The 23,578-nt window shown below is 42.0% G+C and overlaps 1 protein-coding gene across 1 annotated transcript in view; it reads right to left on the reverse strand.

Moving 5' to 3' along the window:
* Positions 1-439: 439 nt before the first annotated feature.
* Positions 440-23,578, reverse strand: part of adgrl2b.1 (adhesion G protein-coupled receptor L2b, tandem duplicate 1) — a gene marked incomplete at its 3' end in the record, with an annotated part of 73,909 nt that continues 50,770 nt past the window's right edge. Inside the window, exons 9-21 of the mRNA XM_083889400.1 lie at positions 21,827-22,010; positions 20,204-20,326; positions 18,631-18,836; positions 17,970-18,143; positions 15,492-15,701; positions 14,390-14,610; positions 13,559-13,625; positions 11,194-11,285; positions 9,837-10,005; positions 7,879-8,007; positions 6,016-6,112; positions 4,802-4,927; positions 440-1,308 (exon numbers count right to left, since the gene is read on the reverse strand). Coding sequence (XP_083745526.1) covers positions 440-1,308; positions 4,802-4,927; positions 6,016-6,112; positions 7,879-8,007; positions 9,837-10,005; positions 11,194-11,285; positions 13,559-13,625; positions 14,390-14,610; positions 15,492-15,701; positions 17,970-18,143; positions 18,631-18,836; positions 20,204-20,326; positions 21,827-22,010 — 2,667 coding nt within the window. The remainder of the gene's footprint in view (positions 1,309-4,801; positions 4,928-6,015; positions 6,113-7,878; positions 8,008-9,836; positions 10,006-11,193; positions 11,286-13,558; positions 13,626-14,389; positions 14,611-15,491; positions 15,702-17,969; positions 18,144-18,630; positions 18,837-20,203; positions 20,327-21,826; positions 22,011-23,578) is intronic.

Raw genomic sequence — 23,578 nt, forward strand, 5'->3', positions numbered from 1 at the left:
GTTCTAGTTCTGTACTTTATGACTAAAAAGACCCTGGTTTACAAAGTCCCCCCGGAATATTGTCAGGAGTTTCATAGTTCTTTTGCTTGGAGTTTTTTTGTTTTTTTTCAATCCCTTATTCTTCAACTCTTCTTTCAGAACAACAGAAATGAGACAAACTTATCTGCGACAGAGCCGAGTGTGTCATTCTCTGCACCTCTTTAGTCCAACAGCAGAGCTTTCACAGTCCACATTTGTCTGGCATCGCACGGACGTGTTTCGTCTGTTAATGAGATCTGTGTGCAAAAGTCATTTATTCATTCCTTTTTCAACAACCCCCGACATTTCACTTCCTGTTCTGACAGGAAGAGCGTGCGGAGTGTGGAGCCAGACTTTGCCAGCTCAACCAAAAGCCCCCCCCCCCAATCTGTTAAAACCTGTGCAAACAAAGATGACTGGCTCAGAGGCTGGTAATGAGCTGCATTTGTCCATCAGTGGGAGCCTCTCCCTCCTGTTCGCAGTCTTCATTGTTGGGTGAGATGATGCACCCGTCGCTGGTGCCTCGGTTTATGTGGTAGTAGGACAGCGGCTGTGGTGCATCACCAAGCTCAGGCATGCTTTTATGATAAGCTTCTTCGCTCTCACTCTGAGGTGAGAGGGAGAGTTCTTCCTCCTCCTCCTCCTCTTCCTCCGGGGGGTATGGGGAAGCTGAAGGCGAGGGTGAGTCTCTCAAGTTTGGCATGCTGGTGTAAAGGGAGTCTCTATTATTGTTGGGTGAATGGGAACCCATGTCCTCCACTGCGGTAACAGTCTCAGAGCCATGGCCGCCTTGCCCCTCCACACGCCTGGGGACCTTCTGATTGCTGTAAAGCAGGGAGTGAGTCCTCTGGGGCAGGAGTGGGGCCTCCAGCACCTCCTTGTGGTGGGGGTGCAAGAGCAGCTCCATCGTGTTCTGGCCTCCCCTTCCGCTCCCTCTCTGGGGGGACGAGGCCTCGGCGTGATCCGCCACGATGGCGTCGTCCTCGCTGCCACTCCCGCCCCCGCCTCGGTCCACGGTCACCCTGGTCTGGGGAGGCAAGGCTCTATCTCTCTGAGCTTCGCGACTTTTGGGGGCCCCGCGGGGCCTGAGGTTGTTGTGGACAATCTCCGATATGATCATCTTCTCAAACGCAGCATCGTCCAGGCTGAGGCCCCCAAGGTCACCTGCAGCTCGCACGCCCACAGCCTCATAGTCGTCGTCTCGCAGGGAGTAGCTGTTGTTGAAATTGCCATTGAGGGGGAGGGTGTCCATAGCACTGATGTCCCTGCTGTTGCTCAGAGAGTGCTGTCCTGCAAAGAAAGGCAGATGGACCATGTGAGATACATATATTTATTTATTTTTCTGCATTTTGATCCAACAAACCACGTCACCATCCACATGTACATATGCGATACTGCTCAGGACACTTCCCTCTTATGCTGTTTAATCTTGATTTAATTTTTTTTTTTTTTTTTTTTTACAGAAGCCCAAAATCAAAAGCAGAACCCAATTGATTCCCCCAACATGTCCGTCCTCATCATGAGTCAGTATCAATGCGGCCAATCTAAGAAATGATCCTGAACAATATTGGAAGAATGACAGCAAGCGATGAGAAAAACTATCAAGAATATACAGTAGCGACACGGAAACCAGGGAACAACACAGAAGCATACAGAAAGCAACAGATGGGATGAGAGCAAAATAAATAAATGAATAAATAAATAAATCAATGCGAGCTGACGAGGAAGTGTTGTGACATCGACAATGAATAAAACATTCCACCTGTTTGAAAGGAAGGCAAGACAACAGAGCAATGTCGAACACAGACGGCCAGCCATCGCCCTCTCTAAGCACAGCAACAAGCCCCCACACACACCACAACAGACAGGCACGGTGCAATGACTCACTTTGCCACCACTCACATCAAGTGTGCCTGCTCAGGCTATCTGGCCTAAGAACAGCTGATGTGCAAAAAAAGTAAAACAGATGCTTTCTTTCAATAGAAGCAGAAACAACAAAATCACCGAAATAAGACAAAAGTGGAAGCTCATAACATCCAGCCTGGATTCAGTCGATCCAACTCCGATTGTGTCCTTGCAATTAACTATAATTTAGCCCCCGGGATGTTTTGCACAAATTGTTCAAGGTGGATGGAGAATGACAGCAAAATTATGTGTTTGAGAGAGCTAAAGGACAAATCAAGGACGACTGAATCCTGGACTCAGCAGGTGAAAGGGTTTAGCAGCAAGCACAGTTTTTTAAAGTCTACAGTCAAAGAAGGAACATTTCCTCATGTGATTATTTTCTTTCTGAATGACTGAATGCTTGAAGTGCACATCTGTCAGTATAATGTGAAGAAAATAAACACACAAACACACACACTGAAGTCATTTTGTGCAGCTCTACGACTAAGCTCAAGTAGCAGGATGCAAGTGAAGGGGCTAGTTATCCGAGCTAGTGATTTACTGTGTACACTGTGAGGGTATAAGTGAGAGGCTGACATTTTGAGAGGATGTCGTCAGTCGGTCTTTACACACAGAATAGGGGGACTCTGGAGTTGAACGCTTCAAACCAGTGTGGCAGAAAATGGGTGATAGCAACTGAAGAAAAAAAAAAAAGCCCTCTGAAAACAACATCAAAGGCTTTTTCTAAAAAGAGTGAAAGGGCAAAATGAAAGTGGGGGTGGGATTATTAGACACTTCTCTGAGAAGACCGTTCTTCCAAATTTGCATTTGTTTATACACAGGCATGGATTTTTTTTCTCTCTCTCTTTTTTTTCTTTCTGCAGACAGGTATTGTCTACAGGGAGAGCGGGAAATGATGTGAACGGAATTCAACTGGACACAGCGACAGCTGCACCCCGGGAAGTGTTCCAGCCGAGATTCATCCAAGATGTTCTCCTTGCAGATTTTACTGCGTCGGATGAACATCTGCAGAGTATTACTTAGTATTAATACACTTATAATAGAAGACACCCACATCCTTTGCAGGAGCTAAATGTAATGACTATAGCAGAGGACATTTTCAAAGAGCTTATGTTAAAGTTGACAGTCTCTCGGCACATATTTCATACTTGGTTGGTGATCTTCACACCAGGTTTTGACATTTGTGTGTCACACTGCTGCCCGCGCTGCACAAACCCATTTTTCCATATGTTAAAATCCTTGAATTTTTTTTCCCGTCGCTGCTTCTTGATCTAAGAGTCTAAGAGGTTTAAACACGTAATCAGCGCGGCAGGTTCAGAGGGGCTTTCTGCAGGTGAATTTTAAGATGACATTCAAAATTACCGGCTAATTAAATATCTTGACTAGTTATGTATCTCCTGTGCTCAAATGTTAAACATGCAATTATTCTGCAATGATTAAGCTGGTAAACATTTTAGGGCTATAAAGCACAAGCTGTCTGCACGTACTCAAACTTCTCCGTCTGGCTCAGCTGCTGCTTAGCTCACAAAGAGGAAAAGAAAATGTCTTTGATTTTCCGTGCAGACATTGTTTGGTCCCGAACCCTCCTTCATTATCTCGGAGTGTAAAGTGCTCCCATTGTGCCATGAGTGAGCTCGTGGCACACGTTGAGACCGTGATGACTGAACCAGGTTCAAGCCGAACGTTCCTGCAAATCCTTTCCTTGCACACTTTGGCCATTCTGCTGTTTTTGTATATTCCCTTTTATCATCATAAGCCTGTGAATATCTGAGGGCTATGACTCTGCCCGCATTGCGTCATGTGGTTCGGTTTCTTTTTTTTTTTTTTTTTTCTCTTTCTTTCGTAAATTGGGTTTCTTTTGCTCTGCCAGCGAGGAACTAGGTCACCATAAACACTGCCATGATTTAAATCGAGCTTGGCCAGATTTGAAGTAAACTCTACAAAATCCTGAAGATTTCAACATGTGTGATGTAAACAATATCGACCATAATGTTGATATAATTTTGGCAAGAGCGCACCAACGTGTAAAAGTCAGCAGAAAGGCATTCCCATATGTCTGCCCAGTTAGATAGCATTCAAAGCTTTCAAACCTCTGGATTTATCTCCTTGTGTTTAGATACGGGCGAAACTTGGACTGATGACGACTAAAAAAAGATGTAAATGAAGAACAAATGGTACGATAAATCAAATATAATTATATATATATATATATAAAAAAACGAATTCCCACATTGTCACAGACACAGTCTTACATTTAAAATGATTTAAATTAATGTGAAAACACTTCCTGGAATAATCTGAAATAAAACATGAAATATAAAAAAACTCACTTTTACACCTGTCTACTAAATATGATTATTATTTTACATTAGGTTTGAGACTGGAAATGGGTGAAATCTGTCAAACAATGAACAAAGACTACCAGCGTCTCTTAAACTTACTGCATATTAGTAAAACTTAGGTGTATTTATTTTTAATTTGGCAGAAATTGAAGATAAAATAATTATATTGGCATAATTATATATATTATAATAATTTTTTTTATAAGTGTACAATCACCTGTTGTTGTTTTCATTACCCCAGAATGTGTCTTTCATATCTGCCATTTTAAACCACCATGTTTTTTCAATATCCCACAATGTACAAACTAAACTAAATCTTTTTGATGCTAACTGAAGGCTACATAGGTTTTCAAATACACCTGGAAGGGGGAAAAAAATATGTGCTGGACTGGGGTTTTTTTTGGCAGATAACCCCCCAAAAAAAGAAGCAGTGGTATCCATCTTCATATGAGAAAGTGAAAAACTCTGTTTGCCAAAAACACTTTAAAAACACACACAAATCTCTGTAAGGGTAAAAGTTGAGGGTGGATGTGCACCTGGGGAGTGAAAGGCCGGAGGAGAGGGGGTGTTGCACACCACCGTTTCTGCCAGCAGGTTGTTATAAGGGTTAGTGTCGTGGGTTCGGAGGAGAGGGTTAGTTAGAAGGTAGTTGCCAGTCATCCCTGAAATAACAGGAAGACAGAGAAAGAGAGAAAAATCAGGAGTGAAAAAAACCCACAGTGAAGGAAAAAGAGCTCAATGTACTGTACTTCATTGTGTATGCTGGTGGTGGTGCGCGGGGCATCTGTCGACATAAACAAACACTGACAGTTGCTGTCCAGAATCTGACACTACTAAAGATTTAAGACCTACTATACGTCTGCCTTCTATTATGGACAAAGCAGCCATAGAAACGGTGGTCGAAAACATTATCCAAACAGTCAACTGATGCGACTGACAAACACAATTATTGCGACAACTGTTGACCAAAGCATAGCAGCACAATCAGCTGCAGTGTTTATGTGAGACAAATTCATCTAAACAAACTCATCCAGTCGAGACTCTAGACAAAACATGTCTAAGTGGCCTTCCATGAATAATACAGTATCTCTATCAACCTTAGCATGCTTGTGTAAATCCTCAAGGATGAGAATAACTATCCTCGGTCATTTGGTTGCATTGCTGAGAACCTCTGTGCTGGCATATGTGCTTTAAAAAAAAAAGAAAAAAACTGAAGTAGTTCATAACTACGGCCAAATCTGTGCTGGCACAGTCTGGAGCCTGAGCTTCATGAGGCTGGGATCTTTCCCAAAACCTGCTCTGACCTCTGCCTGACTTTGCTCATCTCCCTTCACTACCTTCATCATCGCAATCACCCCACAGTGCAGATGGGTTTCTCAAATTTCCATTGTCACGATGTGAACCTAAGTCCTCATTAGTTTTATGCCAGACTATATATCACACATCTTTACTGTGGCTCTCCTTTCTGAAGATCGCAGAGCGAAGGGAACTCGATGGAAAGTGCAGGAAAAGGCTGTGAACTTTGATACAGAGGCAGCGTTTACCCTTTTTTTCCTGTTGGGTAGCTCAACGTTATGAGAAACGCAACATTAAATCAGGTCTCATCTTCCCCCTTTTTTCCTGAGCTTGCCACAGAACGATGTAGGCTGCGTTCATTGAAGTGTTTACTGTGAATTCGGAGTCTCGTCACAAAGAGAATAGCGTATATGTGTCTCGTCTGGTGCTGGTGGTGGAAGAAAGGGTAGCTTACCCTGGTTGAGTGTGGAGGTGCTGTTTATATCTCCTGAGATGAAGGAGGACTCCGACTGCTTCCTCACTGTGTCGTTCCACATCCGCCTGATACGGCTCTGGGTAGAGAGAAAAGCAGCCATTGATCAGGACTCAACATGGTGCTGCTGTTATTCAAGGTGTTTGGCCCCGAGGACTGACTGGCTAAGTGGGTTTGTGATTGAAACCTGGATGTTCATATACATTTTCAGCTAACCCGATGCTTGATGACATGGTTGTACTATGGTAAAACAAAGGCCCCAATCCTCACATTGAGCAAAAGAAAAAAAAAATCCATCCATCCATCCATTATCTACCGCTTTATCCTCCACTAGAGGGTCGCGGTGGGTGTTGTGCCTATCTCAGCTGACATTGGGCGATAGGCGGGGTACACCCTGGACAGTTCGCCAGTCCATCGCAGGGTCACATATAGAGACAAACAACCATTCACTCACACTCTCACACCTACGGTCAATTTAGAGTGACCAATTCACCTAATCCCCATATCGTATGTTTTTGGACTGTGCGAGGAAGCCGGAGAAACCCGGAGAAAACCCACGCACACACGGGGAGAACATGCAAACTCCTTGCAGAAAGGCCCTTGTTCTGAAGTTGTCCCAAAACGGGGGCTCGAACCCAGGAACCCAGGTCTTCTTGCTGCAAAGGCAAGAGTGCTAACCACTACACCGAAAACAGTCAAAACTTAAAAAAATTGTAATGGATAAACTCAAAGAATCTCTTCAACTTGTAATATGAGAAATCGGCCCTTTGCCCCCGCCGCCCTTGATAGTAAGAGAGCAGAAGCTGCCATCAAACTCCCAGAAGTGCTCTTAGATAGATCTCACAAAGTCACCAGAGATGATAAGACTTTTATGCCCTGCTCAGTATTTTCTTATATGTTTCTTTCAACTGAAACATGACGGCACTATAGTATCATATAAATGTGACTGCGCTACAATTCATTCAAAGAGGACATTTTCATACCATCCACCTAAACAAACCGTATAGCAACATTTCTTGATCTTCAAAGAAAAGTATGAATCTTCATTTTATATATAAGTATATTTTGCAGAACGACGACTCCACGACCAAGATTTTTAACCTTGCGGTGTGAAGTATTTCTTTTCTCAGATGTAGATTATCACAACAATCACAGACACAGCCCTGCTCCAGAGTAAAGGTTGTGTTCCAGTGCTCGCACTGCATTTGGCTGAATGAACTAAGAAGCTTGACCTTATGATAAAATATTTAATCTTTCATATGAAATGAAAAAAAAAAAAAAAATCAATATTATTTTTCTGCTCATCGGGCGAATTCACTGAAAAGGACAAAACAGATAGACTCATAGATTGGTTTGTGCGCAGCTGCCAACCTTCATACATATACTTTCATTTTGCTCAAAAGGCTGAATTCATAGCCATGATCATCTGAGTGTCATTTATTTTAACAAACATTACATATAAAAAGGAAACATGGTGCCATATTCAGTTATACACTTGTACACATTGTTGAGAGCTGCTTAGCATTTACATGACCACGATGATGTGTGTGGGACTGACTCAAAATAAACTACAGTGCCCTTGTTCTTCATAATGAAAGTGTGGCTGCGTGGGCTCAGAGGTGTGGTTTTAAACTCATGGCACATAAATCCATGTTAGCAGGATCAGTCTATTGATATTTTTAGCCTTTTCTTTAAAAAAAAAATAAAAGAATATCACCAGAATTATCTTAAAAACAAATAAAAAGCCAAGAAGATATACTTTATATGTCCATATAATATAAAAACAGTACAATCCCACCCAAAACAACACTTTTAAGTGTCACACTTACGATTCTCTACGCGTACCTGTGTCGCAGATGAGTAGCGAGCCGTGGATCGAGATGTGGCCGCCTTGGCTGAACTGTGGGATCCCTCAGACGGCAGAGCGCCGCAGCACTGAGACTGGCGGAAACATTTGCTGTACTCTTTGCGAACCTGCGGAGGAATGAAAGATCAGGACCGACTGAGCACAAGCAGACACAGACAGTGACACGCTCATCCTCAACAACCCTCCAGACACAAATCCAAAATCTTCAGCAAATGCCAGCTGACAGCAGTTCAAATGCCAAATGTGTTGGGACAGGTGTTACAAATGCATGGTGAAATATTGTAGAGAGGAAACACTGTGTGACACGGCCATTTTTTAAAGTGGAGTGTATAAAATAACTTGAAATCCCTTATGTGACATTGTGAGATGTTTATTTCACATAATGAAACAAAGACAGGATTCTGGGCCCTGTCATGTTTACAGTTAATTAAAGTTGCATCTATTTATATGTTTTCATTATCAATTAATCTGATGATTATATTCTTGATGAATTATTTAAATGATTAATCAATAACAGCTGCCAGCTACTTGTCATTATTTGATTGACTTATCTATTTAGCTCTGATGCAGATTTATATCTTGTAATAAATAATGAATAAATATACATACATTTAATCGTTTATGTTCATGACATTGTGAAAGTTGGGACGCAGGTGCAGACCCAGGGGTTTCTCAAAGTTATGCCACAGGGATAACCACAAAATCGCAATATTGATAGATTGGAAAGGGGGAAAAAAAACAAAAATACTAATACTCATTTGTTCCCAGGAAATGGGTATAATGTGCGAACAAAATAATATCATTCCTGGACAGCTGGGTAAGCAAATTGAGCGCACCTTCTCTGAGGTCTCAGGTAGAGGCAGAGGGGCTAGGCTACAGCTACACGATGGACAGGGAAAACGTTAGTATGATTGAATTTTATTTTAGCCTCAGAATGAGCAACAGAAGAGATATTCTGAAACGTTTGGCATTGCAAGGAACCATTATTACCGACGGGCATTTAAACAGAATACTGAGAGCCAGGTTGCTTTAATGGCAGAGGTACGACTTGGACACTATTGGTGTTTCTAGCACTATTGTGCGCACATTATACCAACAAAATTGTTTTGACCATTTGTTTGTTTTTTTGTCTGGGGCTCCGTAGTTTAGAGTCACTACAGGCTTCCTTAATGAAATAAAGCGCTAAAATGATTTAACTAAACCATCGCTGTCAAGCAGCTGACTCAAAACCAGCATTGTCCAGGAGAGGCAGAAAACATGAAAGAAAAGGCAAAGGCTGCCCGGGAGACCTTTGATAACCTAAAAAGCTGAAGTCGCGACAAACTCTACAGCACCACAAGTTATATACACTGGGAAACAGGCTATTGACATCAAACACACACAAAGTTCTGAGTTGGTGTTCATAGATACACCGAGAACTTAAGAAGCCACAGGAAGACGCTCTCACTACCTCTGAAGGTGAGACAGTGAGTCAGAACAGAGCACTGGAGACTCAGGGTATATGAACACTCTCCACACATGGGCTTAATCAACACCGATCACTGCCACACACACCTGACTGCAGTGAGATGATTCTCTCACCACTCAGAGCCAGAAGATTGAGTGTCCTCACAGTAAAGCGTATTAATGACAGTCCCTTAATCAATAGCCAATGTTAAATGTGTGTGGGACATCTGGAGGATGTATTAATAATGAATTATCTTCTTTTGGTTTTTCATGTGAAGGTGTGACACTGATAATTATTCTCATACCAAGCTGTTACTTGGATATTACTTTGGAAATGACATGGTACTACAGAGATCATCAAGGTGGAAATTGCATTAGAAATAATACAGTATTACTTTATTGTATATTTAATTCCCATACCATTTACCTTGTTGTTACAGTATTGTAATATTCATTTATTTTCATTCATCACCGGGGACAAAAATCTTGCCTTTTTCTGCAGGAGACAGTGGAAGATGAAGATGAACATCCCTTGCAAAGTGTTGAAGATGGTGAAGAGGTACGCCATCACGATGGACGAGTCGTTGAGGAAGAACAGGCCAAAGGACCACGTGAGCCCCATCAGACAAAGTAGAGCAAACGCTCCCAAAACCCACGACCTGCCAAACAGACAAAAAAAACATCAATTTTAACACATGAAAACGAATCAGTTTGATATGATGTTTGTTTATTTCCTCTTCAGCCGCACCTAGTTCAAAAAAAAAAAAATGGATAAATACAACATTTTGGAATATTGACATTGAGTCTCAAATATTTTTCCATTGTTGACTGCATAGAATAGACTGCAGACACAGCAGCTTTTTCCTTGGCAGCTTCCAGGAACTAAGCTGAGTGGAAATAAGATAACTTAACAGTCAGTTTCAATGACAATGGCTGGTTGTTATTGATACACAGAATGAAGTGAGCCACCCTCAAGAGAGATACAGTGAGAAGAGATGAAATGGGACAACAGCATGTCACTGAGAGGGTATTCAGAGTGAAGCCTGATTAGAAAAAAAAACAGAATAAATATTATTATTTTTAAAAATATGTATTAAACAAGACACGAGACACAAGCATAACTACATATTTTACTTTTTCTTTATCACATTAGTAACACAAACTAAATTTGGATTTGACGTAAACCCTAATTAAGATTTCTTTGCCAACTTGTGATGTGTGAAATCAGCACTAATGCAGATTTGTGCAGGCTAAAAAAAGCTTTTCTTTTTTTTGTATTTGGTTTTGTTTCAGCTGCCGGAAAATGAAACACTCATATAATAGCGTATGTTGACCTGTGCTAAGGCATATTGTGAAACAGGAATCCAGGCACATGAACGGTCAGGGTCTTTTTATCGAGCAAACGCAGCCCAGTGGAAGCAGGAAAATTGGGGGCCCCCTTTTTTTCCCCCTGTTTTTACTATCATGAAATCTACAAGGCATGTGAACCCTGTGAACTATGCCAGCACAGGAGCAAAAAGATACCCAGGTTCAGAAGTTTAGTTATGATGAAATAAAGAAAAGACAATATAACACTGCATAGTACAAACACTGAAATCATAAAATGAACCAGCGACAGACCAAAGTAACCCCTGGAAGGCAAAATATTGGGTTCAAGAGAAGAGAAAATCAAATATAGTGCAGGTCAAAAGCAGATTTTGAAATTTCAGGAGGGAGGCAAAAGCAGAAATGGAGCATATTAGTTTTCTCCTCACACAAACACAAGCACCTCCCCACACACACACACACACACAGTCCCAGAGCAAGCAACAGACCCGCCGCCTAATCTCTGAGAGTGACACCCTCACCTGATACCCCCCAGCCTGGACGAGTCGGGTTTCATGGAGGTGGAATGCTTCACCATCTTGTACATGGTCCATACCAGGAGGATGACATTGACCTGTCAAAACAGATGCATATCAGGGTTAACAGACTGCACTTAGGTCGGAATCTGATTTCTGTGAAGGAAGCATACAAATCCTTTTGTAAATTTCTAAATCCACACAGTACAAAATACCCCCATTACACACGTAAACCGACAGTGTGTATGCAGAGAATAATCGGACAAAATAGCAATGTAATTTGTCATATTTTCCATCCTCTTCTTGGCTTTTTTGGGGGGCAAAAATCTTAATGAAAGTAACAACGGCTGTCAGATGGAGAGAAAAGTACTGTATTTCCCTTTGATTTGTATAAGCATGAAACTGGCCACTGGTTGCTATAACAGTTCTTAGGTTTCACCGTGACTGAGAATATTGCTTAATCTACGGCGGTTTTGGCTCGTTGCAGCGAGCATCGACACCAGCATACCTCGACTGAGAAGAATATGAAAATTTATTGCTTTGGTGCACATCATAAAGTACACCGACTTCCAAAAAGAAAAATAACAGTGAGAGGTTATTGCTGTGGTCGACTTCACACAGCACTGGCCTTCAGCATGAGCTTTCGTCGAAAGTTTCTCTTTTCCTTTCCCTTGTTTGACATTACACTCGATCCCAAAGTGCAAATCCTCATTGAGTATGAGAACGTATATCTTGTGACGTCCAAGCGGATCTTATGTACCGCGGAAGAACGCTCCAGAAAAATACAGGAGAGGAAAGAACAGTGTTGAGTGCCATATTTTAGAAATAATCTCACAGAAGCCAGGAAAAACATTTAAGTGATTCAAGCCATACATCCACAAAGGTTTCCATGCTCTAAGGTTGTCTCTATTTAAGCACTGCAGGGTTCGTCGCCACTGACGGAAAGGAAAGAGATGTGCTTCAGCTTGGTCCAGTACCATTAAGCATTCGCAGTTCTGTAAATAATCACAGAAATAAAGTACATCCAGATTTTGATGCTATCAAAAACTTACATGGCATATCTGTGCCAAGTGAGCAGGCATAAGCAATCTACTGCAAATGAAGGGAAATAAATGAAATAAAAGTAGGAATTGAAATAAAAAACAAAACATATTTATCTAAATGAAGTGTTTTCACTTAACCAGGCCTTTTCTATTCGACTTCATTTACAAAATACACACATGCATTCCCATTATTACCCCACATAGATGCCTTCAGAAACACTACAAGACAACAGAAAGGAGTCTTTAAATGGAAACAAAGGGAGCCTGAGAGGAAAGCAGATGAAAACCAACAACAGCGGGGGGAACGATGGAAGAAAAAGGAGTGGCTATGAAGACAGAAAGAGGCTTTTAGATCACAGCTTAGAGTAATGCCGAGTTTTGTCTTCCAGCCACTGGGGCCGATTTACGTCGTGCATGATTCGAGTGGCTGGAGATGCGTTTAACGCGCAGCTGCAAGTGATGACACAGATCTGATGAGACAGACAGACAGAGGGACAGACAGCGAGGCAAGAAAGCAGGAAGGCAGAGGCAAACCGCATATGGACTCCCCCTCATACCCGGTCTCGAAGGGGCCGTCCTCTACAATATTTAGGTCTTCAGCTTCTCTGCCAAATACAGCGCAAAAAAAAAAGAAAAAAAAGAAAGAGCCCTAGCTGACGCAGCACCACACCGGGTTTTGCATACATTTACAGGCCACGGACAGATTTACATGTGTGTTACTGTGTGCACCTATACGGATGTGCCGCATGTCCGCATTCTCGCACACACTGTGTGTGTGTGTGTTTGCATTGTGAACACCCAGCGCACCACATGAAATATTAAAAGGTGAAGATGGAGATGTCCGTGTGCTGCGATTGGCTAGGGATGTGTCATGATCCTCAGCAGGGCTATGAACTGTGGTAATGGTTGTCTGGCCCACCCACTCATTACTTCCATGTTCACCCCCCCCCCCCCCTCGCCGTCACCAGCACCCTTGTATTCCCACTGAGCAAACGACCTTCATGCTTGAGAAGATTTCTCCTCTTGATTGTAGGAGGTGAGTATTATCAAGATGTACAGCAAGGACCAAACAGCTTTAAGCTGTTGCCGCTCAACAATTCTGATTTCAGAGGATTTCATAGCTGAGTGGACACTGATGTCCTTGTGTCAGCTATAATGGGTCCACTTTCCTTTCATGCAAATTGATTCGAGAAAGTAGAGCCATGAGGCTGCCAGCACAAAAAAAAGAAATCTATAAACAGTTATCAAAGCTTTTCTTTATATATCGTATATATATATATATATGTGTGGGTGTGTGAGTCACACAAAAGCACAACATTACAACTTACCGCAATTATCACGGTTACAGGCCCGATGAAGCTCCAGATGAAATGGTTATCAACCCTCAGCCAGCATCTGTAGGGAGGTGATATTCAGTTCATTAAATCATCTCACTGCCAAAACAAGGTTGTTGTCTCATCGATCAGGGCCCGGCAGAGCCGACCGGATGATAGGTCACAGCAACAGAATAAACTCCTCTGACCACAGAGAAGAAAACCCGACCTTGAGGGGAGCGTTGGCCTCGTGCCATGAGAAGCTGCAGTCTAAAAAGGCACTGGCTGTTGGACTGGTGGATTCATGACTTCACAGTCTGCAAATGCTTACAAATGTGCGATGTCTGACTGTGTGTACCTAAGACTCCGAACAGTAAACACCGCAGTGTGTATAGTTCGAGAATGAATTGCATTCTTCGCACTGTGTTTATCACCAGGAAACAGAAATGAAGTGGAGACTATAGAAATAGAGTGGTGTTTGAAAAAGGTAGTTCACTTTAAATGCAATAAATTAGAGGATTGCAGTTTTACAAATCATAAAGCTGCCTGCTGCTTGAATGAGGACCAGCTGAGAAGTGCATAAAGTTTTAACTCGCAATTACCCTCATGCAAAGAATAAAAAATCCAGCAGGCCACTGCAGCTCGCCAACGTGTTCATTAGTGCTGCGGCTTTGCTCACTCACTCTTGCTTTAGCAGTGACAGGGTGCAAATTTTCACAGGGCAGAGGTGAAATACTCTTTGTGATATTCCTATTATCAGAACAAAAACCCACTGTGTGGGCGCGAACAAAATAATATTTTTGTTATCTCACAAAAGAAGAGCCTCGACAGAGATGCTACACTTACGCCCGCTGAGTGCCGTAGCTCCTGTAGTCGATAGCTGCTGAGATGCCCACTACCACAGCCGGGGTGAGGTACCCGGCGATGTAGTAATACTTCCTGCGAGAGAACTCGCTCTCAAACACCTCGACCAGCATGAGGTACAGCTGCACACCCTCCAGACACATCCAAGCGAACACAGCCAGGAAGCAGAAGTGCAGAACTCCAGCGATGATTGAGCACACCAGCTGACAGGAAGAGGCATACAGAGGTTACACACATACAAAAGTGGGTTTTAAAGGAATTAATTTGTTTTTCCCTGGTTGCCATGGTTACTATTTACTACTACTATTGCTTCAGGTTTCAAAGAGAGCAACGATTTTGGCACATTTAAGTATTTTTGGCTTGATGGCTTTCAGCCACAGCAGGTATAACGGTAATGTTTTTGACAAACCCGCTGTTCCGTTCCTGCTGAGGAAAAAACACAGTTAGCAAACAGCTGGTGAAATCTGCAGAGCTTTTAGCAGCTCAAGAGCCACAGATCCCCCCTGAGAGCGGGAGGAGACCAAAACTGAGCTAAAACAAGAGTCGATAATGCTTATACATCCATCAGGTAGACAGAAACACTCTCTCCCTCTCTGCTGGGAAACAAGAACTGTTTTATTATATTATTATATTTTGTGAGCTAATTAATTACATTAACAAACTGACTCTTGAAATAGTCAAATAATAGTGAAAAACACGTATTGTTTAAAATGCTCAATGTGTAACCAAGTTTCATTCAGCTCAAACTCTATTCTTAGTTCTATCCCAAAGTTTCCAAAGGTCTATAAAAAAATCTTGCATGGAATATTTGCATTTGATAAAATGGTGCAGTCATAAAAGATACATCTTGAGTTTGAATATTTCAATCAGAATAAGCATCATATATCCTCAAGTGCTGGAGCAAACTGAAACAGAATAGATATGCGGTATTTTAATCTAATGTGGATTTCTTTGCCAGCTTGGGGAAATTTAAAGGCAAATTGAAGGAGAAATCCAAGCATTTAAAAAGGTTAATCACACCTGATAAGACCATTCATCAGCAGCATAAAAGTTAAAACCCCCTGCGGTATAATTTCCACGGTACCTTTGGTTCTGTCATGTTGATGCCCACGAGGAAGATCAGCTCGCCAATGAAAAGGTTGAGGCAGAGGTTTTTGTGAATGGTGTTGCGGTCACTTTGCAGACCTCGAAAAAAGCAGAAGGTGAAGAGGCTGATGGCGAGGCAGACTAGGGACACGGCGATACCCATCCGTGTGATGACAGTAAGGAGAAGCTCATGGACACTCCCTTCCCCCTGCACAGAAAAAAAGACAGATATAAAAAGGACTGACCTTCTACTCCACATTTTTCCTAATATTATCATTAAATAGCAGAGTTTAACAGAATGCACAATTATACATTTTCCCTTTAGAGTTTCCTTCTTGTGAAAGGACTGAGCTCTGTGCACGGCAGCCATTTTGACGTGTCTCACTGATCACATTAACGATGAGTTTGTTCAGATCATGTCAGGACAGCGAAACAGTGAACCGGCATGCACTCTAAAGCTGATGAAGCCAAATGGAACTCAGCCATTGTAATTAGATTTTTTTACACCTGTAATTTTCCTACTGTGACCTGTCTAAATGGCTGCTGTGCAAAGGGCACATTACTTAGACTTTTATTATTATTTACACAGTTCTTTACTCACTTTAGAAGTCACTATTAGCTTTAGACAAATGTGGGTTGTACATGAAATATGTAAGAAATGATTATATGAAGACATAAAATGTGTCACCAGTGATTAAGGAAACATTCATTCATTCAGGTTAAATTGAAATACTGGCTTCATCAATAACAATTGCCAGAATACAACATCCAGCATATATTGACCAAATAAATGTGGGAGACTGTCCTCCAATAAAACTACATAAATACGACCCATAGGTATTTAAAACAGGCGCACAGAGGGAGAGTATAAATAACAGCAATCTGGTCCCACGTTAGACTTTCACACCTGACAAATTTTCTTTCATGTCACTGTATGTAACTTACTGCAGAGCCCTATCTTTTTTAGCCCTAAAACGCTAACCTCACTCAAACTTGTGCCTATTTGAGCAGAACAATATCTGTACGGTAAAAACACACCTATGCGTCGTATTCTAAAATGTAGGGGTCGACCAAAAACAGCCTATAGTTACGTTTCACTTTCACTACAGTTTCAATTTTCATATGTAGGCCGCAAACTCTGCCACCCACCGTCGCCCATCCAATTACACAGCTCATCGCAGTTCAACACGCCGGATGCCAGTAGAGTGAGCAGAGAGCAGCTAACTGTTAAGCACTAAATACTGAACCGCACCGGACCTAAAAAGCCTTGGTACCCTTCTCAAAAATGTCTTGACCAGAGCAGCAGAAAAACATGGGGTCTGCATTGGAGATGAGTCGTAATACAAACATTTACTGGTGTATTTGCACTATATCACTTTTTATAGTGTGGTTTTTGTACAGAAAAAGAGCAGCTGATTTTTTTGTTTCCTCTCTAATCACTTTTAACGAGAACACATTTGGAAGGGATCTTATTACGACAATGACAATCTGTTTTATTGTTCATACGGTCACCTGATATTGATTTAAGACTTCCAAAATTCTGCATCTGTCGTTTAACTTGGTTATACTGTATGTGATGGGATTTGGCAGTCAGACTGAACAGTGACTTCAGTTGAGCAACTACCATGAAGAATGAACAACCTTGTGATGTGACGTCCACATGCAGGTTCTGTTTTTGAGGTCAAGTTGCGGTGTGTCGCATACGATACAAAAAAAAAAAACTGAGTGTGTTTCAAGATGGGCACCGAGCTAATGTGAAAAAAAGCAGACTTGACTATCCCCCACAAAATCTTTCAACGACACGGTGGCCTGAAAGTGAGGCAGTTCTTCCTGTGATATTTGTAATTTTATTGGGAGCAGGAGTTGCATTTGAGGTGATGTGTAGGAGAACGGTGTGAGAGTCTTGCCTCAGGGTCTGGTTTCAAGCTGTGGTTACGTTTGAGGTTAAGACAGATGACAGGGACAGAGTTCATGAGCTGGGACATATTATTAAACGAACCACAAACTTATCCTCCACATTTATTATGGGCTAGGTCCTTGCTACACATGCTATTTATCATGTAATTGGATTATAATTGCATTTCACGACCAAATGGATTCTCCACCACTTCAAGAGTGGTGGAAACATAAGTTAAGGCTGAGGCTCTGCAGCACCTTTTCCCATGATTCACGGGGACACGTGCATGGAGGGATATTAGACACGGACCACAGGTAAAAATAATTACTTCTGATAATGGTATGGTACTTCCTATGCTGATCCACAATCTCGCTCTTTGAAAGTGACAGCCTGCTTCTTCTGCTGTCCCCTCCTCTCCCCGCCCTTACCTTCTCCCCCAGCGATAATCTAATTATCTCGACTGAAATGCCATTCTTGTGCATGCCGTGCAAATGCAAATTTGTCAGCGAGATGGAAGAAGAACAACTAACTGAGGCAAGAAAAAAAAAAAAAAAAAAACGAGAGATGAAGGCCACTCACCACATTCCCCCTATGAGCCATGAGGATGGCAAAGTTGGTCAAGTGATTGCAGGAGCAAGTAGTGTGGCTCTTGTTGGTTTCCAGCAGTTTACAGCCCTGAGTGGACCAGTATCCCATCATGCTCCGCTCAGAATAATTCCAGAAGGAACAGTTGGGGTTGTAGTAGTGCACCTTCTACAAAACACAAACATGCAGCGGGGAAATGATTAAACATATATGAACATGCTCTGTAATATGCATGATCACACACAAACACAACTTCATATCTCAAAACTGTGAGTCGACGCCTGTCGCAGTCGGCATACGTGACGCGTTAAGTCTGTTTGTGTGCGCTTGTTTCACAAGGTTTACCGAACGCTTTAAGTGGTTTGTTGGAATTAAAAGGATGAAAGAGATGAAAATGAAAAACAAAGAAGTGTAAGAAGGATTACTGTGGCACTTTCAAAGCACAAGGTGAAACACAGCAAACAAGATACTTGAATTCTCCGACTGTACGAGTCGGTATTAGCGTTAATCACTATTCACGACACACATGGATAATATGGATGTCTGCGCTTTAGTCTTTTGCAACAATAATACATCAAGGCTCTTTGTAGCAGTCAGTATTTTGAACAGCTCAGCTCTATAGAGTGGACAGGGGGAGTCTCAGGAGGGGGCTTACATCCAGGTGCTCCAGTGTGAAGATCACTGGGTCGGCCACAAACACACGGCTGGACTCCTTGGTGATGGAGGCTGAAAGGATGTGGGAGTTGACAGTGAGGGAAAGGTTGCGTTTGTTCAGGTCCCCCATTCCCCTCAGTGTGGCATTCTCTGTGCTGAGGAATTGACCCAGATTCTTGTACAACACAAACACAAGCTTGGCCACACCTGCAACCAGAAATAATAAAACCATCAGACAAACAGGATTCATAAAAGAGACATACTGGCTACATAAAATGATGATAAGTGTTCCTCTTTACCAATGGGCAAAGTGGCCTTCAAAATTGTGCAATGAATACAGTTTGGAATAACCAGGACTTTATTTAATTCAAGATCAACTGTTTTTATGCGAGGTGACCAAAAACCCAAAGTTCTCCAGAGAATCTGAGCCCTATTTAGATGATCAGTGTTAATATAATAAATTAACATATGAGCACTAATTAATGTTAAAACAAGCCTCAGTGACAATGGATGTTAATATCAGGTGTGTGTGAGGTCTTCAATGGAAAAATTCTCTGGTTTAAGACACACAGAGTTGTACTGTTTTGGCCTCGATAATCACCCTGAAGGAAACTGGGCATTGCTCATCACCGGCTTGATACCAATAATGTAGCCTGCTGGTGGCAGAATCATGCTGTGTGGTTGTTTTTATTTAGAGGCAGTGACTGGTTGCCAGAGGGTAAGCCAAGCAGGGCAAAGTACCAAGATAACCTAAATGAAAACCTGACAGTGTTAAAGTTCCAACTTTTAACAGGATAATGACCCACAGCATACAGCCAAGACTGCACTGGAGGAGCTTAGAAAAAAAACTCAATGTCAATGTCCTTGAATGGCCCAGCCTGATCCCCAACTTGAACCCAATCAAACATCTCTAAAGGGAACTGAAAATGACAGTCCACTGACAGTCCCCATCCAACTTGAGAGATCAAGAGGCTCTGCAGAGAAGAATGGCGGAAAATCCCCAAATCCTGGCGAAGCAAAGCTTATCGCATCATGCTGACGACAACCAGAGTCTCTGCCAAAGGTGTTTAAAATTAAGCCCCAAGTAAACTTAAGGCAAGTCATTTTATTTTATTGTAATGAAATCTCAAAGATTCTGTTTTTGCCTTCTCGTGATCAAGTATTGAGTATGGATTGGATGTTTTTTTGTTTTTTTTTAAGTACTAATGTGCAAAATGTCAGACAAAATACATTATGTTAATTATTAATTGTTGGAGATGCCTGTGAGCCTACTGGCATTTGGAGATCCAGGCAAGCTGTTTCCCCTGCTTCCTCTCTTTATGCTAATCTGATCTAATTTAATTTAATCTAATCACATCTATGACACAAGAAGCATACCTTTTCTCATCTGACTAACATTTTAATAACATCTGATTAAAAAAAAATTCCCATCAAGCAAATGACAGTAAACGGTTGAATCCTCATCGTCCGCTAAGATGTGACGAATATAATACAAGATGTTCATATTATCGATGTCAGTGAAAAAAACAGAACTCGTCGTTAAATGTGCTTTGCGACCTTTGTTTGCTCCTCACCATTTTTGCTGTTGACTTTGACAGTGTTGGAGGAAAGTTGGAGTGAAGCGCCACCTTTGTTCGTCTGTGGGAACCTGAAATCTTGCACCTGACCATCTGTACTTAACACGTACACTTCTAGCACTGAAAGAGGTGGGAGGAGAGGGGACAGAGAGACACACAGAAGGAGAGATATGCATTAGTCATACGCAACATTTCAAAAGCTGCACGGGGCGCTTGTAACAGTTCTTTAAATATTTGATATTCATTGTACCAGTAATAGAATCCAGTATTATTGGACCTCTTAAGTGTCATTCACTTAAAAAAAAAAAAAGTAATGCTATTGGTCTGAATTGTCAATGCCTGTGAGGCACAAGCAAAAGAAGAAAAATGATAAGGGTGATGATACAGGATGAGCCAAAGCAAGCGCAAAGCTTACTGCAGCATGAATGTCAAATATTCATAGGATCAAAAATATCATTGAGCATTTTATTTTTACTTTCTTTCCCCCCCATGGGTTCAGATAACTCTTGGCTCAACAAGCAAATCTCTGAAAATCCTCCAAATTCCTACAGCCACTCTCTCCAGTATGCCGGCTGCTGGGTGGTGCTCCCTTTGATGTGTGAAATTACCGAAGGGTCAGGAGGACACGCGTATCAGCGCACTCGCTCCCATCAGAAACAACCTCACTTCCTCAGACAAATGACTTCTGACAGACAAGGATGTGGAATTGTTCTCCCCGTCGTGCTGCACCTCTGCCTTCTTTTAAGCTCTCTTGCTTTGCTCTCGCTCATATTGCCCTTGATACTCGCCTGGAGATGCCATTTGAGCATTGACAAACTGCTAATTAGGAGCAACAATCATTTTCACACTTTCTCAGACTCTTCAAGGGGGAGCAGGTAAGCTGTTTCCTTGAGGTCGTGTGTGTCTTCATATGACAGCATTTATGTTTATCCACAGGAATATTATCTCGACTATGCAGATAAGCAAGGGCTCATAAAACTGCATGCCTGAACGGCCTGAATGCAGTGATTAAGTAGCCAATATACAGCGTATTACACAATATATTAATCAGCGCTTTTTCAAAGCGACAGAGAAACTAGTACTTATCAGCTTAACTTACTAACACTTGATGGCAAAGGCTAGGAGAGGAGAGAGCGTGGTATGAATAGAACGGTGCCAGTCGGTTGGCTTCTTTGTTTTGTCCCACACATCTGGACACTTCATCTTGCAGCACAATGTCAATGAAGTGACTTTACTACGCAAGGAAAAGATTAGAAATCGATGATGTATAAAAGAAAAGAGGTGAGTGGAAGATCATAACCATAGCAACAAAGCGATACGAGTAGAAATTATGCGCAGAGCTGACTTTAATAAATGAGATTGTGCTGTTAATAAACGGCACAGTGAGGACACAAATGTTTGGTTTTGTTGAGACAAATCTTCCATTGTGATGTCAACCACATGTGGTCATTCTTATATTTAAAAAAAATAAATAAAAATACTCCCTGAAAATGATTTTATCGCTCAGTTTAAACTATGATATGTGGTGCGCGGCCAATAAGGAAACATAACAATGAGCATCATTAATTCTGGTTGACAGATGTGCACATGCTGTTTTACAGTTACGTGAGAGGAACTTACTGATATTCTCTGCAGGTACTTTTACGATCGCTGGCTCTATCAGGTTTTCCGCAAGGACAAACGCTCCTTCCTCCAGGGTATCCAGTAGCATCGTAGCTGCGTGAGATTGCTCTGTCGAATTCATGTCTTTCCAGGATTTCAGCGCTTCCGGCCTCAGGAGGTTGTCAACAGTGTCCACAATGGCCTGTATCCATGGAGACAGGTAAAATGTCAGCTTCCTCCCATTATAACTGCAGTTAATAACGAAGTGTGGAAACTGGGCAGCAAATGATAAAAAAAAAAGGAGCATGCAGGTTCAACAGTGACAACAGAAACAGCAAAAGCAACTGAAACTGAAATATCAAGGTCACTTCAAATGATGACATGATGATTCTCGAGAAGGCATAAGTAACAAATAATGATGATAAAAATGCAGTATGTGTTTTTCATCTAAGGAAGTCTCTTGTGGACAAATGCATTTATTTAATAATAAAGTAAAAATGCTTGCGGTAAAATACGAATACAAACCAAATGTTTGTTTCCATTCACTTTGTAATCTAGTTTAGAAGTTGTAATCTAAATTTTTGGTTTTAAGCACCTTTTTTTCCAAAACAACAATCATTTCCATGAACCAAAGTTTGTTTCCATTACAGGATCTGCCCATCACGGCCTTAATCCTATTGTCCTGGAGGAAAGGAGGCATTATCATGAAATCCATGCTCCATCCTCTCCAGAGCAAGTCAGGATGAGGCGGGGGGGGGGGAAGGGATGTTCTGCTTGTTTTTTCACTGGCAATCCATTCATTTCCTGCTCTCAGATAAGAAGTAAGTAAGTAAAACATTCCACCGAATCCACACAAGTATCGTATGTTGCTAAAACAAGAGTTTGCCTTGACCCCGCAGGAGTAAGTTCATGACAAGGTGGCACAACTGACGTTCACAAATCCCACTCAGGGCAGACAGTTATACTCCGATTCGCTTGGTGCGACAAATCAGAGTGACAATTTAACCATAGGTGTCATTAACCACAGCTAGGCACGCCACAATAATGGTAATTAACCACAACAAGCCCCTGCTCACTGTACCAATTAGTCACAGCTATGATTATCCCAAACACTAATTGACCACTGACGGGATTATCCGTTTGCCTTGAATAACAAGAAAGGGGATCAACAAAAGTCTGCACCAATATATGATTAACCGCAACATTTAACCACATAGCTTACGTTAACCACAGTGATGATGACACAGAGCTCTCAGCATGTCTTTGTATCTCAGGCCCGAGCACAGAAATCAATCGCTGTGCCCCTGACCTTGCATGCAACTGGAGGCTTGCAAGCTGTGGCTACGATAGGAGGATAGGTGTGTGTGTGTGTGTGTAGGAAAAAGGAGAAAGAGAGGGGGAGAGAGAGGGAGAGCGGTGGCGTTTGCAGGGTCAGAATCATTACAGCCACATTGACGTTAAACGCTATTCCTCTCCTGGTGAGACATTCTCAAAGGATCCATGAAATCCAAATAGGGGGTTGGGGGAGCTGGCGCTCTCTAATTTGTGCAACTCAGAAAGAATCTGTGTCTTCATCGAGTCCTCGTTAATTCTTGTCTGGGTGGAGGTCACTTCACAAATCACAGGGGTGCTAGCAGGGGAGCCCCCATGACTCACTGTAGCCAGAGAAAGGGATCGTGTGGTGAAAGCTTGGGGACAAGCGCTGACGTCAAGACCAAGAAGAAGAATAAGCTCAAAAGCTTAACTTAGTTACTGCTGGGCCTCTCGTAA

Source organism: Microchirus variegatus (assembly GCF_963457635.1).
Source record: "Microchirus variegatus genome assembly, chromosome: 5".
Lineage (NCBI taxonomy): Eukaryota > Metazoa > Chordata > Actinopteri > Pleuronectiformes > Soleidae > Microchirus > Microchirus variegatus.